At 46.4% G+C, this 18,809-nt stretch overlaps 2 protein-coding genes across 2 annotated transcripts; both read left to right on the top strand.

The window, feature by feature from the left end:
* Positions 1-113: 113 nt before the first annotated feature.
* On the top strand, positions 114-3,723 carry LOC119399717 (nucleolar protein dao-5). The gene is made up of 2 exons (XM_037666551.2): positions 114-291; positions 2,240-3,723. Exon 2 carries the CDS (start codon positions 2,337-2,339, stop codon positions 3,573-3,575), a length of 1,239 nt encoding a protein of 412 aa, XP_037522479.1. The 5' UTR covers positions 114-291; positions 2,240-2,336; the 3' UTR covers positions 3,576-3,723.
* On the top strand, positions 3,575-14,743 carry LOC119398903 (uncharacterized). Its single transcript, XM_037665717.2, has 6 exons — positions 3,575-3,604; positions 3,721-4,445; positions 8,438-8,533; positions 9,155-9,259; positions 12,525-12,649; positions 14,454-14,743. The coding sequence occupies exons 1-5, from the start codon at positions 3,575-3,577 to the stop codon at positions 12,643-12,645; spliced, it is 1,077 nt and encodes a 358-aa protein (XP_037521645.1). The 3' UTR covers positions 12,646-12,649; positions 14,454-14,743.
* Positions 14,744-18,809: the final 4,066 nt, after the last annotated feature.

Below are 18,809 nucleotides of genomic sequence, written 5' to 3'. Positions count from 1 at the left end.
AATCGTAATAATGCATAAACTTTAGCTTAATGTCATCTAGTTATCACTGATTTGTTTTGTTATTGCCCTGAGCGGCTGGACGATACGCTAGCGGCAACAATGGAGTAACAAGCGTTCTTCATCATCATCTCATGGCGCCCTATGCAAACTGAAAGTCTGAAAGTATACGGGGCAACACCGGCGACAAAAGCCATTTCACCGCAAGCTCTTCAGCGTTTTGTGTGAGCTACTGCACTCTCGGACTTCAATGCGCTCCGCATTCTGGGTCCCGGAATCATATGGCTGCGTAAGGTTAGTCGCTTTGTTGAAAATGTCGCCCTTCGTGCGTGTCCGTAGCCGTTATGAAATCAACGTTTGGTGCACACTCCCCTTCCTTGGCTCGCCGAGCGCGATTTCAGCCGTGCGATGACAACGCATGGGGGCTATTTGTAGCGTCAACTGGCAATGACAGTGCTGTCAGTAGACTTATAGCTCGAAGACACATGAGCAAGAAAGAAGACGACACACAGCGCAGTGTGTCGTCGTCTGTCTTGTCCTATGTCCTCGCGCTGCAAGTCTACTGTCATGGATTTCCAACAAGCCCAATCCTCCACCCTTGTCAATGACAGTGCTGCTGTGTGCTATTCGGTATGCTATTCGGGCCCAGCAGTGGCGTTCAGTTTCGATGCGCATCTGAGCTTGGTTTTTCCTCTCCCCGCTGCGCTTTCCGATACATTTCCTTTAGCAAGTTACGGAAGTGCCGCTCCTCCTTTCTCGCGCTCGTTGTGCTTTAGCCGCTCCTAATTCCACTGAGGGCAACCCAACACTACAAATGCTTTTTTTTAATCTTTTTTTTTAATGGCTTTGTCACGCCTCATTTTTGCCGCTCAGTTTACGTATGGTGGACGAGAAAGCTATCTTTCGGGGAACTGGGAGCGGCTAAAGCACAAGAAGTGAGAAACGAGCAGCGGTACGGTAATACCGTACCGTATTTCCATATCCGAGGTGAAAGTTTCCTGCTGGTTTTTTGCTGGGAGTTGCTGGTTTGTACTGCTGGTTTCTGATGGAACCAGCAGGTAACCTCTTTCCTGCTGGTTGTACGGGTTCCAGCAGGGTGCTTACTGGTTTTCTGTACTGGTTCCAGCAGGACACTGCTTTTCTCCTGGGATGTTGCTGGAACCAGCAAGTAACCTACTGTTGGTTTTCAGATGTGGGCGTGGGCGTGTGGGCGGTGCTATATTGGACAGTCGGGCCGGTGCCTAAATGTGAGGCTTAGAGAGCATCACAGCTTCCTTAAAGGCACGGCCTATTCGCAACTTGCGCTGCATTGCCGTGATTGCGGATGTGAGCCTGGTTTCTCTGACACTTCTGTCATTTTCAGACACGAGAATAAATTAACAAGGAAGATTGTCGAAGCCTTTATAATAAAAGAGAAGGGCGACGCGTGTGTCAGCCAGCCTTCACAGAGTCTGCTAGAAAGTGAATGTAATCTACTGCAGAAATCTGGCGTCGTACCAAAGGGCTTTTGTGAGCAGTCTGCGCAACTGTGCACGCACGTGCGCTATCTAATGTGGTTTTCCTTTTCTGCTCCTTTTTGTAATAAATTCAGTTTCAAGTTAGTGCTCGTTGTGTCCACTCTTTTTTCGTCTGTCCTTGTTTTTGGTGCTTTGAAGTTGTTTCATAATGTCTTACAAACTCGCCCAAGCTTTCGTGCTTCTAATTTCAGATGGCTTTAACTGGTTCCAGCTGTGCACATGAAAGTGGGTATGAATATTTGTATTTCCGCAACTTTATAAAAGACCCTAACGACGCCTGACACGTCAACTCCAGCAGCCCTTCAAGCTTAAACAGTCACGCGAAACATGCGTGCAGGGTGTGGCATGCAATCTTTCTGAAGCAAGTTATATAAGAGTTAAGAGGCGCTAAGAGGACAACACACATAAGAGAGATAGGCAAGCAGGATGTCTTGCGTGTGTATCTCTGTTTGTACTAGCTCACCAGTATAACCTCCTTGACACCCTTTTCACCTTTCACCCCGGAACAAACTAAACCAACGTGCAAAGTGGAACAAACAGCACAACAACGGGATGTAGTAAAGATGACAAGGTAACACGCCCCACCGACTGCATGCGCAAACTCGCACACACCATTTTCCATTCTGTAATGTCATATAACAAGTACGCCAATACTTTCAACGGATTTTGTGGAAAGAGAGCACGTCTGACACTCTTGTTCTTCCTTTCTTTTTCTTTCTTTCCAGAATATTGATGTATCGCAGCATTGGGAATACACCATCGCTAGCAGTTGACAGCCGAGGCCATTCCTACTGCTGAGTGGAGACTTCACCACATTCCACTATGCCACCGCAGAGGAAGGGTGCACAAGGGCGCGGTCGTAAGAAAACACAGCAGTCTACACCCTCGGCGGGTGAAGGGACACCCCAGACAGCAGGGCAAGAACCTGCGGCATCGACCTCCCGTGGGCTTGGCCACGCAAACATCACCCTCAAGGCGTCTACAGGTCAGCCAGCCCCAGACGGACAAGCGACTCCATCTTCGCCTCCTGAGCAAAGCCGTGCGTATCGTTCCGATGGCGAACAGCACCAAGAAATGCCGGCTCCAGAGTTGCCTTTGAAACGCAAGAGGGGTCAACCACCGAAGACCAACAAGGTTGCCCCAAAACAGAGCAAAGTCGGTGCTTCCGGTTCATCCAGCAACCCTCCTGCTGCTTCACCGAATGAAGAGACCCAGGTGGCTCCCCCACCTGCTGACTCGAGCCAGTTGGAGACTGTGGAAGCTGGCTCAGCCGAGCCTTCAATGCGTGTCGTAGATCGTTCCGCAGTGTCATCCGGTGCTAAGGGAATGGAGGGCAGGTACATCACTCGGTCGCTCTCGAAATCCATGGAGGAGCCGGACGTTGAAAGGAGCACGGCTTCTGAGGGTGTCCGTGCGAGTGGTCGGGCCAGAAAAGTGCAAAGAACACCAAGCGGCGTCGCTGCGGATGGGCTCAGCACCAAAAAGAGGGCGATCAGAAGGCGTAGCCCTCCAGGCACACAAAGAGAAGCGGCAGTAACCACTGCCCCACATTCCTCGCCTCGTGGAGACGTCTCTCAAGCGCAGAACGTTCCCACAAATTCCATTTCAGTGGTGGCGCCAGGACCAAGTGGACAGCGCGTCTCCAAAGCACTGTCTAAGTCGCGAACAGAGAAGGCTCCGACAAATGAGCATGCCGAGGAAATTCACCGGAATGTCCGCACAGGTGGTTCTGGCTCGGATCAGCAGGGCTTATCAAGTGGCGTGGTTGCCAAGGCCCCTCGTGTTCATCAACAAGGGAAGAAAGTGGATGCTCCAGAAGGCCATACCAATGAGACCAGTGCAAACCACTTCGCTCTCGCTTCAGAAGACAGGAAGACTCCTCCGGCGATGCGCTCACCAGCATCTCCTCGTCCCAAGGCAATTCTGAGTTCGAGTCGACTGAGCTCTAGGAGAAAGCTGTCGTTTGAAAAGGACGCTCTCAGAAGCAGCACGTTGGAGAAGGGCACACGGAACATTCAAGTTAATGCTCACACGTCAAAACACCAGCTGCATGTCAGATGATGCTGCAAGACCCGGTCAAGTTAGCCAGGGCGATGCAGAGACGAGCAGTCCAGCTCGCGAGAAGGGCAGCACCGGGGAAAAAAATGTGCAAGCGGTTCCTCAGGGGGTCTCCAAAACGAAGGTTTCAGCTTCAGGCCTCCTCTAGAGAGACGTAGATTCAAGCGGCTTTCTGCGGAGACTTCTCAGTGCTGAGGCAGGGCCCAGCGGAGTCGAGACCACGAGGACACAGCAGAGTTTGCGGGAAGGGCCGCACTCTCTCGGGATTACCGCCTCAAATCGGGAACACGCATCAGGAAGCTCTCACAGTCGCAGCCTCAGGTCCAGAAGACAAGCAGATGGCGCAGGAAATGCTCCACAAACCGAACATGTTCCAGAAAGCGGAGCCGAAACCGCAAACCGAGCTCTTCAGCGGCGCCCAGAGAGGGAGAAGCTGCGCGCCAGACCTCGCCACTTGTGGAAACGCAGGACCGCTCAAGAGCCAGTCTTCATCGTTGAAGACCGGGAACCTTCCCGTCGCGCCCCGTCGCCGAACTCGAGAGACAAGACGGACGCTACTCTGTCACTGTCCTCTGTTCCGTCACCTGTTGCTTCCTCGTCAGATGATGGCTACGCCGGAAAGTTGGGCTTCCATTGGTACGAGGCGACGTTTGGTGTGCTGCAACGTGGACATGCCGATGCGGCCGAACGTGAAGAATCTGACGACGACGACATTGAGTCCCTGCACTGGAATTCGGATACCGAGGAGCGTTTGAGTGAGAACGATTCGTCGGAAGTAGACAGCGGTGACGATTTGTTGGATCTACCTTGGGACGGTGACAGCCGCAGCGTGCAGTCTAGCGAAGGCTTGGAACCAGGTGCAAAGGTGCAGCGGTGAGTTCTTGTGATTTGGTGTGACCTTTTGAAGGGGCAGTAAGGAGACATAGGATGTTGAGCTGGAATGAAAGAAGGGGCGTTCAGGAACGCGTGCAGTTTCTGGCGTTCAAGTTGAGACATCACAGATTGCTCTCAGCGAATCTGAGGGCACCATGATACGTCACCGCGTGAGTAAAGAACCGCTGCTTCCGTGATAGCTAACGATGTCATTGCTAACGCTGATCTACCCCAGGACGCAGGACTGCATTTCGGCGACTTCGATCGAACAGCACATCGTTAAGGCACATAACACATACACACATGGGAACCATCGTTAAAGGCGCAACACCACACAACACAAGAGAAGACCAGACGAGCACAGGCGCAAACTAACAACTGATTTATTGAAGGCAGATCTCCAGGCATATATACCAACAGGCTGCGCAGGCACAACGTCACAACAATCCTCGGAAAACATCAAAAAACATCAAAAATATTGCGAAAGAAAATCAATTTCAGCTTTGTAAAGCGCAATGGAAGTGTCGCTGACACACGCCTCACCTGCTTTCCTGATTAGAAACGCTTCTAACGTTTCACAAGCCGTTTTTTGTCTGCTTCTACCTACTACTTTTGCGCATCGGAAACGTGGTTCACAATTTGGGCATGTCATGCAATGGTCGACAAGATGGCTTCGCTCTTTGTTAATTAGATTTCTTGCGTGTTCCCTGAGCCGGTCATTGAGGCAGCGCCCCGTCTAGCCGATATATACTTTGCCGCAGGTCAGGGGAATCTCGTACACGACGTTGCTGGCACACTGAACGAAACGTCGTTCATGGTTCTTTTTGCAGCCTCCCTTTTCCTCCGCACAGGTGGTGCGACGGCTCAGCTGAGCGAGCTTCTGGGGGGCCGAGAAAGCCAACGGCACGTTGAACCGGCTAGCCACTTTTTTCAGGCTATGTGTGACCTTATGCATGTACGGCACCACTTCTGGCCTCTGGGCGCCCACCAGGGGCTTCGCGGCATCTGAGTAGCAACGGTGCTTCAACTGCTTAAGCAGCGTCTCAGCAACAGACAAGACGACCGACCCAGGGAAGCCGGCTGAAAAGAGCCTCCCCAATTGAAGGTTAAAACTATCCTGCACCTTGTGAATGCACGACTTCCGAAGTGCTGAATCTAAACAGAGAGTAGCGATGCCTCTCTTTACCGTTTTTGAGTGAGCTGAATTGTACGGAAGGAGCTCTTTTTGTGCACGCGGAGAGTACGCCCAGCAAACATGACTTTCGTTGAACGTCAATTGCAAATCTAAAAACTGAAGCCTACTTTCTTCGGACGTTCAAAAGTGAAGGTTAGCCCTTTCCCATGATGTTTAAAATCTTCTAGCACACACTTCTGCGGCAAAGTATATATCGGCCAGATGGGGCGCTGCCTCAATGACCGGCTCAGGGAACATGCAAGAAATCTAATTAACAAAGAGCGAAGCCATCTTGTCGACCATTGCATGACATGCCCGAATTGTGAACCACGTTTCCGATGCGCAAAAGTAGTAGGTAGAAGCAGACAAAAAACGGCTCGTGAAACGTTAGAAGCGTTTCTAATCAGGAAAGCAGGTGAGGCGTGTGTCAGCGACACTTCCATTGCGCTTTACAAAGCTGAAATTGATTTTCTTTCGCGATATTTTTGATGTTTTTTGATGTTTTCCGAGGATTGTTGTGACGTTGTGCCTGCGCAGCCTGTTGGTATATATGCCTGGAGATCTGCCTTCAATAAATCAGTTGTTAGTTTGCGCCTGTGCTCGTCTGGTCTTCTCTTGTGTTGTGTGGTGTTGCGCCTTTAACGATGGTTCCCATGTCTGAACACCAACTAGCCCAACAGTCAACTCTCTTAAACACATACACAGCAGTTGTGTGTATGTTAGATGTCTTTTCGTTCTTGTCTGCCTTGCATCTTAAAACGTACTTAAAGATTAACAATGTTCCCAAACAGCAGCTGTACTTGCACATATTGACGCGACTGTTTCTGCACAGAAACTTGAAGTTGTAGCACGTGATGTCACGGAAAGAACAGCACAACACGTATAAAAACAGTAATGTGTATTCGATGGGATTTGCATGGCACATGTTCCTTCCACATGGCCGGAGGGCCCCTGTGCCTGCTTGGGTAACAGGGTTTTGAACCCACATTCTTTTGTAGCCGAGGCCCGACAGAGTTGTGGGTTCAGTTCCAACAGGAAACGAACTACAGAAACACCCGTGTGTCATGCTTTGTATGCATGAAAGAAGCGTAATTTTTCTTGGGCGTCATTATCCTTGTTGGACACAGCCAAATTAATCCAGTAGACAATTTAAAGGAAAGCACAGGTGACAGCATTAGTTTTTTAGCTGTCACGTAACCGGCCACTGTGGTCTAGTGGTTAGAGTGCTCGACTGCTGACCTGAAGGTCGTGGGATCGAATCTGTCACGGCAGCCGCATTTTCAATGGAGGCAAAAATGTTTGAGGCCTGTGTACTCAGATTTAGGTGCACATTATAGAACCCCAGGTGATCGAAATTTCTGGAGACCTCCACTACGACATCCCTGATAATCATGTCGTGGTTTTGGGACGTTAAACCCCAATTATTATTAGTTGTAGCATAGTAATTATGACATAAATTGAAATGAACTGAAGTGGGCAAGGAAACACCCTTTTCGTCGGGGAGATCCAAATCCACAACCTTAAAATGTGTGGGTTCGCATCTTACTGACGGTAAGTGTGGTTTCTCATCTACTTTAATTGATTTAAATATGTCATAATTTGCAACACTACAGTTAACAAAACAACAAATATGCTTTGAAAGCGTGTTAGAGAAACCCCAGGCAGTTCATAATAAGTCCGCAGCCACGGGGCAATCGTCACTCCATCAATAGCTCCCCCACAAGCTCGCCAAGATGTGCTGCAAGCAACGCTGATCAGTTGGCTGTATTGCATAGTGCTATGAGGTTGTGTGGAAGCCATGACACCACAATATGGCTCTGGGAGGCCCGCATTACGGAGCACGTATTGAAACTCTTTCGGGGATGCATTTTGCACTTGTGTACTGGTATCAACCCATCAAGATGCCGTTCTTAATTACATTGTAACACACCTGCCACAATATCCCAGTGGTAACCACTTTGCGCTTCTCAACTCGAGGTGATGAGTTTAATTGCAGTCACAGTCTTCGCATTTCAACAAGTGCGAAATTAAAGAGTGCTCATGCGCTTAGAATTCGATGCGCCACTCAATGTGTTCAAAGTTTGTCTAGAATCTCCCACTGTGATGCGCCTTGTGATTAGGTTGTAGTTTTGGCACATAAAGCCTTGGAATTTATATAGCTGGACACACGAAGTGGGCGGAGGAGTAATAAATACCTAGATAGCCGCATCGCTTTGGTTTCAGGCGATAACACTGCCGAGATTTCATGCTGCTGCACTTTGCACCGACTTGTGCTGGGACTTTCCTAACAAGTAATTGGTTTGTCAGAAGGGCTGGGTATGTTGCAACAACACAGGCGATGCCTGTGTTGTTGTCTACGTACTCTCACCTGCTTCAGACACAGTCTGCCATGGTGATGCAATGGCTACGATGCACGTTAAAGAACACCAGATGGTCAAAATTTTTTGAGCCCTCCACTACGCCATGCCTCATAATTGTATTGTGGTTGTGGCATGTAAAACCCCAGATAACATTGCACTCAAACCTCGTTAAAGCAAAGTCACATCTGCCACGAAAATAACTTCGTTATATCTGAAAATTCGTTATAAACGTCTACTTTTAACACTATCTATGACAAGACTATTTTTTATTAACTTCATTATAACCGATAATTCGTTATATCCATGTTCATTATATCGAGGTTAGAGTGTATTGCTTCAGACGCAGCAGGGAAACCTGAAAAGTCTCTCATTTGGGTGAACTTCCGATACAGGGGTTGGCACGGCAATGCTATCCCTTCTGCGTTGCAGGGTGTGATGTTCACGATCCTTCCTTGCAGGCTGGACCGCTGGCAAAAAGTCGCCCGAAAGAGAGTGCAGGCATACCTTCCTGGCGTCCGAGTGACAAACAGAGCATGGGACACCATCGACAAGTGGCAAGTGTCTCCTTATTACCCGGCATGGTGGCCTAGTGATTATGGCACTCGACTGCTGACCTGAATATCACGGGATCGAATCCAGACTGCAGCGGCCGCATTTTCGATGGAGGCGAAAATCCTTGAGGCCCGTGTAGTTAGATTTAGGTGCGCGTTAAAGAACACCAGATGGTCGAAATTTCCGGAGCCCTCCACTATGGCGACCCTCACAATCTTATCGTAGTTTTGGGACGTAGAACCCCAACAATTATTATTAGTGTCTCCATATTTCTACTCCATTCTTACACCATTTCATTGGCTGTCAATCTCTTCTCACTTAATCATTCAGTGAAATTTTATTCTCAACACGAAAATGACTTGCACACGAGTGTTTGCAACAATGGCTTGGTGTAGCTGGTTGCTAGTTCTGTGGATTCCTTCTTTCCCCCTCTTTGGAGCTACTCTCGTGCCTGTGCTGTTTAAAGCTTCTGATGACATTAAGCTAATTTGTGTGTCATCCCACTAATAACACTGTAGTGCTTCGAAGAAGTAGCTAGTTGACATTCGGACTGTTTGATTGACGTAACATGTCGAGGATGAGTTGTTAACGCCTGCTCATGTTATTGCACATGGATTTTACAGGCACAACCACTTTCTGGAGAACATGGGGCAATCCGTGCAAGCCATGGCCGAGCGTGCCGGCCACGACCGAATTGAGGATGAGGACGTCGTCTGGTTCATCCACAGGTCGAAAGCTTGTCTGCTTTTCTTCTGCTGCAGCACGATTCCAGTTTTTCACATTTTCTATGTACATTCTCAATGGAAAAAGGTTGGCACAAGTGACCGGTGGCCAGAGCCGCAAAATCGCGACATGTGGCGCTGTTGCTCACGAGCACGCCGACAGCGAGATTGCCAAGCACATTCCATTTTCCAAAGCAGGGGTGGCCGGCGGACCTTCGGAAAGCAGCCCATCTTGCTGCTGGCCCAACCGAAAGCCCATATCTTAAAGAAACGCTTTTTCATTGCTTATTGGTGGATGTGGCTATGCACATGATTTCTTTTTTCCGCTGGAGTTGCGAGCAACTGCATCTTTATCGCAGTTGCCCCAAAAGGTTTTGCTGGAGTGCTTTCCGCTGGCCTCCCCTGCTTTGGAAAATGGAATGTGCTTGGCACTCTCGGTATCGGCGTGCTCGGGAAAAATGGCGCCGCGTCTAGCAACCTTGACGCTCCGGCCACCGGTCACTTGTGCTAATCTTTTTCCTGTTGAGACTGTACCTACTTGTCATGTGGTAAAAAAGAAAAGTTAGCATAGACAGCATGTGTATTGGGGCTGGTTCGTACATCAAAAAATATATAAATAAATAAAACAGTGTGACACAGGACAAGTAAGGGAGCTCAGGACATATGTCACGGTGTTTTATTTTTTCGAGTATTGATTGACCTGTGAAGCTATTGTTCCGAAAAGCCCACTGCTGGAGAAAAAAAAAAAACTCCAGGCCTGCACGCAGCACAGTCGCAGCATAAGCTGGAAGAGGAGCGGCCTTTCGAGAGCCCGTTCTAAACTCTCTTGGGAAAACTAATGCAAGTACACATGCAAGGTACCCGCTATGTTTTTGTGAAGTAGGGAAGCACCCATCATGCCATTATTCGTCTTTCTGCGGATAAGCGAGGTACCTGCTGCACATCTGTAAGGCATTATGTGCACTTTGTTGATGCTGCACGTGGCTGACGACGACGAATAATTATGGTTGAGTACTTTGTAGCGGGTGGGGAGCTTTAAATCGCGCATTTGTTGTGCAATTGGCATTTTGTGACGCCAGGTTGTTATTTTACTCTTCGGCCACGCTACATTACACATGTTAACGCGATTCCTTGCCCGACGTGACGCCTGTATAGGGTATTTTTGCGAAGGAGTCTCAAGCACCAGCGTGGCTCTGTGGTAGAATACTCCACTGCCACGCAGAATGCTTGGGTTCAAATTTCATCCGATCCTGGATATTTTTTTCTGATTTAATCTTTTTTTTTTCGTGGTTACGGACACCGGCGGCGGCAGACTCCACTGCTGGAGAAAAAATTAGCACAGTTCGCGCTAAGTCACGCAAGGCTCCCCTTTACGCACTAAGTCAACCATGTGCGACATCAATTCCAAGCCAAAGAGAAGGAAATAAATGTTTCTTTCCTCAGGGTAAGCATGCAATCAGGTGACATTACCGCAGGGACAGTAACACTCACTGGGAGCGCGGTACACACAACAGACGAAGGAAGAACCACAAAACACGAGCGCTCGTGTTTGTGGTTCTTCCTTCGTCTGTTGTGTGTACCGCGCTCCCAGTAAGCCGAAGAAGTATGAATTACCAACTAGCCCACCTTTCAATACAGTAACACTCCACATCTCGCTACTGCTCAACTACGCTGTCGCCGACGTGACAGTATCATCAGGGGAAGCCAGTTTTTAGGAGATGTGAGAGTCATGCAAGGAAAAAATCATATCGGGGGACATGAAAAAGTTGCGCATCCCCATAGTGTTGACTAGCAAAGGGACGGATGCGAGCTGTTGGCTCCCGATAGAAATGAAGAGGTTTAATATTTTCGCCGATTCACGTCCTCCTTTTCACTTGTGCCTGTCTACTGCCGGATACAACTTAAAAAGTCTGGAGGGGCCCCACCCTGATGACTGAAGTGTGGCAGCTGATCGCCTCCACAACTAAAGAAATGGTTCATGTCTGTTTCGTCCTCTGTCCAAGAAATTTTGCGCAAGTAGTAGTTGATTGTGGAGTACCAACTAGCTCGAACCCACACCTTGTTAGACTAAAGAAATAGTCCCGCTAATACACTCAACGAGGTTCTTCGAAGGCGGGGTCACCTGCCGTCTGACTCATCGCGTTAGTCTTGAGTGCATGCCCATTGGTGCAGTCTTGTATGGATCCGCCTTTGAGAAGGAAATGCCACAGACTTTTAAAGTATCCGACTAAAGGTTGCATCACTGCTTTCCTCCGGCATAACGTAACAATGTGCCAATCTTTTTAACAGCAAAGCTGTTTAGCAAATCGTTGCTTGTCTGGCGAACCAAGAAACTATCATCATCGTAAACGGGTATGTGCCACAGAAATTGGGTAAATCACACTACCCACCACTTGTCCACTAAAAATTAAGAAGGCAACAGTTAGCCCAACCAATGGCTGCGAAGCAACGGCGGTGAGCCGAAGATCCAGAGTACATACGACGAGAGAATACTAGGAGACGGGAAAGGCAACAGTTACTGCGAGAAGACCTTGAAGCGATGGAAGGCCTACGCCAACGACGATGTGCCCAGTAGATCTGTGAGAGGTGCTAACGCTTGGTTTCAGCATGAGGTTTTGTATCTGCAGTTTGGACATCTGTGTCGTGTCTGTGGTTTAACTCGAACCTCTCTGCACTGAGAATCACCGTAGAAACAACCTAGCATCACCTAGCTAAACCCTAGCAATGACCTATAAGCAACCTAGAAACAACCCACATCACCTAGCTGAGGCCTAGAAACAACCTAGAAGCTAAACTCTAGCAACGACCTATAAGCTAATTCATTGAAGCCATAGCGCTAATAAGACGGGGACCACAGAAAGAGGTCAGGACGTGCGCTACTGTGGTCCCCGTCTTATCAGCGCTATGGCTTCAATGAATATAACAAACCAACTAGCCCAAAAGTCTGTCCTCTAAGACCTATAAGCAACCTAGAAACAACCCGCATCAGCTAGCTGAGGCCTAGAAACAACTTAGAAGCAGCCAGGTTAGTCTTCAGAATCGCCTAGTTTCGCTGTTTCAAGCCTAGCTAAACCCGAGCAACGACCTATGAGCAACCTAGAAACAACCTGCATCACCTAGCTGAGGCCTAGAAACAACCTAGAAGCAGCCAGATTAGTCATCAGAACTGTCTAGTTTTGCTGTTTCAAGCCTTGCGCTCTTAGTGCAAGCTTCGGCAAATTATTCTTAATCTGAATGCCATCTTTACGGTCGTTGACATCTGTGTCTGCAGATACCTAGGCACTGCAGACCCTTTTAAGCTGTGGGCCCTTGCTGATGAACTGCTGCCTGCTGAGCTGCGCAATCAGATCTATCCTGCCACCCCATTTGCCCTGGCGTCCAAGGATGCCTGAGTTGGTGCGTATCACGTGCCTCTTTTTTTTTCCAGTGGCACAAGTTGTGGTGACAGTGAAAACATTAAGGTTAAGTGCATGACAAATACGAGCTCAGAGAACAACATTCAAACAACATGGATGACATGGAAATAAAGGGGGATTATATTCTTGAAGTGCACACCTGCTACTAAAAGACTAGATCGTGCCATGTGGTGCGTCTCGTCTTGGCGGTGGCTTTGAGGTGCACGTTAATGAATGCGCAGTTGTGTTACACTGTACTAAATCTCGCTATTGGCCCGAAATGTGTGGAGCTTTTTGGATAGCTTTCAGATGGGCATATTTTCTGTTTGTATTATAGTAGTAGACTCTCGGTAAATGGAAATCTCAAACCGAATTGCTGCTTAAAGGGGCCGACAACTGGCCAGAACGTGTGATTAGATCCTGGTTGGAATGAAAAGACCGTGAATTATAGTGACGGATTCTAGCTTCCTTTTTGCAATCGGAGTAGGATTTATATTTTTAAACTGTGTTTATAAAGTCTAAAAAAGCCAGTATGTTGCGCATTGTGGACGAGCCTTGAAGCTGGATTATGGAGTCGTGTACTCTGCTGTAGGTAGTCTGATGCTTTCATGCTCGCCATAACTAGGGCTCAAAATGAGAATGTGCATATTATTATCCATCCCTGCTCTGTTCTGTATTGCTCGCGAGGTAAAAGGAGTTGCACGCTGAGAAGCGGCGCTGCCTTCGCAGCCACTAGTGGGAGATTATGAGCCGCGGGTATGCGCACAGAGTACACGCACGCACAGCAAACAGCTCGCACAAAGACGAACCGCTCCCGAGCTCATCTCCCACTGGTTGAAGCATAAGTGTTGTGTGTATATGACTTCATAGTCGACACAGATTGAAAAATTTTGATTATAAATGTTCCACGGTGCCTTTTTTGCGTTACCATTCTGTAATCAGACACGCTGACCAGTAAGCTTTCCGCTGCGCTAAAGAAAACGGGTACCATGAAAATTGGTCGTTGGTCCCTTTAAACAACTGCGTCTTATACAGTAGACTCTCAGTGAACAGATACCTCTTAAACGAAATTACTGCTCAAATGGAACTGCCCCTAATATGATTGGTTTTGTACCTGAATTGTGCTGCACCCCCGTTCATCTCTCAGTAAACAGCACTCCTGTTAAATAAAGCATGTTTTCCTGGTCCCTTCAGAATCTGTTTAATAAGAGTTCACTATATCTACAGTGAAACCTCGTTGATACGTTCTCATTTTTACAATTTCCCGATGCTGACGTTCGCGATATCATTATCAAGCAAAAGTGCACAATGTTAAAGTGAATTTGGATTGTACGTTTTCCTGGATGGTACATTTTTTTTTCCACGTATTTTTCAAAAATGCATGAATGAAATTCTACTGTATATATAGCAAGCTATTTCACGATCCCCCTTTGAGTTCGGTTGATCGCCGTTTAACCGTTCTATTTGTCAGCCTTGGCGCGTGCTGTCATTTCTTTTATGACTGTAGGAGAAACGACATGCTGTCATCGCTTAATTTTTTTCTATAAACCTCAGTTGGTAGACAGCGCCCATCCTGTGTCCTTTATATGACAATTTTTCGTAGTTTTCTGTGCTCATTCATAAGTATGGATTCATTGCAACTCTTAAAGCTTTCTGCCTTGTTACTATGGTTTCAGCACTCTTTTAGAATTTAATATCTTCGAGTATCATTTCCTTAAACCACAACAACTAATCTCTTTTTTGCTCCGTAGCTTGCTTTTTATTTCTTTCCCCTTTTTTCTTATTTCATTTAATTCTTGTTACAGATTGTACAACATCATTCGTGAAGCCATCAACGTGTGTCAAGCCTGTCGACCTCACGAAGCACGTGACGTTGAGAAGTGTAAAAAGAGATCTTATGCCTGAGCCCGATTCATGCCGCATCGTATTTTAAAACTGTCAAGGGCCCCGACAAGTGGACCGACTACCCTGCGACGTATTTTTTTCTCATTGCTAACATTGTTGTATAAAGTATTTCGTGTTTGTCGTTGTGTTCCTTATAACTGTTTCAGGCAATGCACTGTGCGACGAGTGCGTAATAAATTTTATTTCTAACAGTTCAAAATGCTTGAGCATTTGAAAAGACCGTGCACTAATGGACAACTGCACCGTAACATGTATCGGTGCTTCTGTAGGTGCTTTTGTTGTAAGGAACAGTTGTGAATGTACATATGTTGTCTTGAGCGATATATTTTATTTCAAGCTTTCTTTTATTTATGTTTTATTTATTTATTCTCTTTTATTCTTTTATGTCGCTGGCTGTGCATGTCTTTTCCTATCTTTTCACTGTTGAGTTCATGACAGAGAACGCTTGTCTTGTTTTTGTTGCCCCGTTGGGTAGCCATCAACCCAGCAATTTTAATGCGGGGCCTTGTTTCATCAAGAGTGTAATGGATCAGTAATTAGGCAGTCTTTTAACACTATTTTATTTTTTTAGCTAATCTGTTTCATTTAGCTCACTGTATTTACACCAAAATTTCCTGTTATGCCAACGTTCAACAATCTTCCACTAGCGTGCATCATTATTTCTCGTGTACCTTTTAACATGATAGCATTAAAGAGCTAATTCCACAGAAATTCCGGTGTCAGTGTCATTGGTTATAAGTGAAAATTCGAGATAGATGCGAATAAAAAATTCGCATGGAACCGATTCTCACAATGCGTGGGATCTGCCAGGATCTGCCACAACACGCCCGATGCCCGTGGGCATAATCCGAAGGTTGCAGGTTCAGTCCCTGCAGGTGGCAAGTTGCCTTTTCGTCCACTTTACTTTCTTCTCATCTGTATCTCAATTACTAAATACACTTAAAACAGTACAATTAACGTCCCATATACCTTTCTTGGCTTCATTATCTACTGGTTTTCGTTAAAGGGGTGCTTACACAAAATCTCGCGGCCGAGATAGCCTGTGGGATCGATTCCCGTGAGCATGCGTATATCATCTGCAAAATATCAACAGCGAATATGGCTTGGAAGGTACTTTAAATGAATTTTGAAGTTTGCATGAGCGATCGACACCCTCGCACTATTGGCACCCTCAAAGGTGACCCTCGGTGACCCCCCTACTTCCCTCTCGTGATCACTCTGCAACAAGTTATGATGATGTCATAGCCGCCATATTTTTTTTGCCACGTTCACTCCAGCAGCCTACTTCTCGGCGGCTGGTCGCGAACCGCGCAGAATTGCGTCATAGTTCTGTGTGCTGACGTGTTCGAGCGCTGCACCCGTTAGGAGGTGGTGATAGTTGCACCCGGTGGCTTGTCGTTTTTGAAACCGAAACTGACACTGGGCCGGTAATGGGCAGCCTGTAATTATCTGTCGCGCGCTGCAGCAAATTATGTGCCGTGTTATGACTAACAGACCCTCAGAAACGCATTGCAGCAAGAAAACGCGAGGCCAAAATTTTTGTGTCAGTTCCCCTTTAAGGTTGTGTCATCCCGGCCACGGCGGCTGCATTTTCGATGGAGGCGAAAATGTTTGAGGCCCGTGTACTTAGATTTAGGTGCACATTAAAGAACCCCAGGTGGTCGAAATTTTCGGAGCCCTCCACTACTGCGTCTCTCATAATCATATCGTGGTTTTGGGACGTTAAACCCCAGATATTATTAAGGTTGTTTCAATTAAACAATATGGACTCATGTTTTACACTTGTGCTAGCCTACCGGAGCAAAAATTTATTGTACTCTGCACAAATTCTGTGTCTATTTGAGTGCAGTTGACACCACAAGATATTAATCAGCTATGTGAAAAATATTCATATTTACAAATAGTGGCTATTGGAGTTCTCTATTTCGCACTTTCGAGTGTTCACACACATTTAAGTGATGTGTTTGGTCACCATTTCCATGTCTGAAGCACCACTTGGTGTTTATCATAAAATGTACTGTAATTTAAATATTTATGATTATTTCAAGAAATTGGGGCTTTCTTACCATAATTATAAAGTCAGCGGCTCAAAATATACAAAATAAAAGGGCAATACAAAATTTTCATGCATGTACAGTTAAAGGGACACTAAAGTGATAAAACGAATCGATTTAGATTGATAACGTGTTCACTAAGAACTTTAATGTCGTAATTTTTACCATAATATGTTTATTAATAGAGGAGAAAATCAAAATCAAAGTGCCATTTTTAAATTTTGCGCCGAAACTTGCGTGTGCGACACGCAAATTGTATTTGTCGTATTGTGGCGACATTGACTCAACGAAATTTCCTGAAACTTAGTATGTTAAGTCTATGGCCCCCTTAGAGGTCAATCTACTTCATTTTTACCTATTAGGAGCCACGTAGGCCCTAATAAACGCTGTCAAAATTTATGACATCACGGCATTTGTTGCAAGAATTTCAATGTGGCGTCGCCGCCCACATTTTCGTTTTGCGTGTTTTCTCGCTTACCAAGCATCTTCTCGCGGCGAGCATGGTGATTTTGGAATTATGAAAGGGTAATTTACTAATAACAGTAAAATCGTTTTCCTCTTTAGTGTCCCTTTAAATAGCGAGACTAGAGCCAGGGGACTGAGGTCAGTTCACTATAACTGTGCCTGAATTGGCCACTGAAAGACCTGATAACCATTTGGGCCAAAGGCGGGAGCGGAGTAGTCTCTGTTATTCTTCTTTTAAGCTCACTGCACGAGGCATTTGCAACAGAGCACATCATATATGAAAGGTGGCCAGTAAGACGGCGACGGCTGCAAGGGTAACGATTCTGTGTTTTTTTTCTTTTGGCATTTCATCAACATCAATCGGTAGTCCTTCGCTATCACAAGGATTAGCCAACCGTCAGCAGTGGATGAAGAGATACCAGTAGAATAGAGCAGAAGACATCCTCGTGCCGCATCAGCCTAGAATTTGAAAAATGAAAATTTCTGTGTTCCTCAAAGCACATGACAGGCGCGTAACAAACCCTGTTTTGAACAACGCGAAATTCTCATTGTCTGGAAGAATTGCATAATAAAATAATAAATATAGGCATTAGGTCTGTTTGGTTTAGGTGCACTTGACACATGTCAAGGCAATGTTCACGACACAAACACTCATTTCATACAAGTCCAACATATTGCATATGAAGTGAGGGGTAGAGAAATCAGTGAGCGTGCACCACTGAAGTATCTTGTTTCTTAAAGCAGGATGTGCTGTAAGTTGTTATTAAATAGTTTTCGTATTCTCTGTTCCCTGGGAGGCTTATTCTTTGTGTCACTCCACACAACATCATAGAAAAGAAGTGCCACCGGCAAGTTTTAATTACTCCGTGGAAGGTGCAGGCGCGTTTCCAGAATTCTGATTTTGTTCGGGTCCAACGCCCCTTTGTGTACGTTTGTGTGTGTTTGTATGTGTGCTTGTGCGACATATACATACAAAATGTATAAATGTTGGAGGGGTGGAGGGGGTGAACCCCCTTCCTGGCTACACCAAAGTACACAGAAAGAGGTATTTTGAAAATAACTTGTGGGTATGAAGGACGTTGGGCTTCACCTAGGGGGTCTTCACCTAAAGTTATTCAGGAGGGGCGAAATCTCAAACTAATACAGCAGTTGCAGTGTGCAAGCGATCGTGCACGTATTTTGATCTTGCTAGTTCTGATGAACCGCACAGCAAATACTGCAGAGTTTTTAGCCCAATTTGCCCAATTAAGCTACAACAGTAAATGCACTAAACTTGCAAGCTATGATCAATGGTGGCCGCCTCTGTCTCTTACTTTCACTGTTTTCTCATTTGCGTCGGTTCAAGTGTTCCTTGCTGCTCACATGATTCCATTTTGCGTGTGTTGCCTCCTTCGCAGGCGAACACTAATAAAGGTAAGTAATGACGGCGTTTCGCTATAAATACAAGCTCCCTTGTTGCGCCGCTGTTTGAATAAGCGCATTTTTGCGGCCATTTTGACAGTTTAATGGTCGTTCGAATGCGGTCCACTAGTGAGGGCAAAGCGAACTATTTGAATAGCGCGCGCTCTGCAAATCACTTTACAAAAAAAAAACATTTTTTGAAAGTTTGACTACATGCTAAATGGGCATTATTTCAACATACCTACGGTGCCAAAGATAAATTTGAAACGTTAAAAAGTTATATTTCGCTCAATGTGCTTTTTTTTTTCTTTTGGCAAAAGAGAGGGCGCGCACTGC

The sequence above is a fragment of the Rhipicephalus sanguineus genome, chromosome 7 (assembly GCF_013339695.2).
Source record: "Rhipicephalus sanguineus isolate Rsan-2018 chromosome 7, BIME_Rsan_1.4, whole genome shotgun sequence".
Taxonomy (NCBI): domain Eukaryota; kingdom Metazoa; phylum Arthropoda; class Arachnida; order Ixodida; family Ixodidae; genus Rhipicephalus; species Rhipicephalus sanguineus.
Note: the sequence above shows the minus strand (reverse complement) of the source record. Positions and strands in the feature narration are given on the sequence as shown.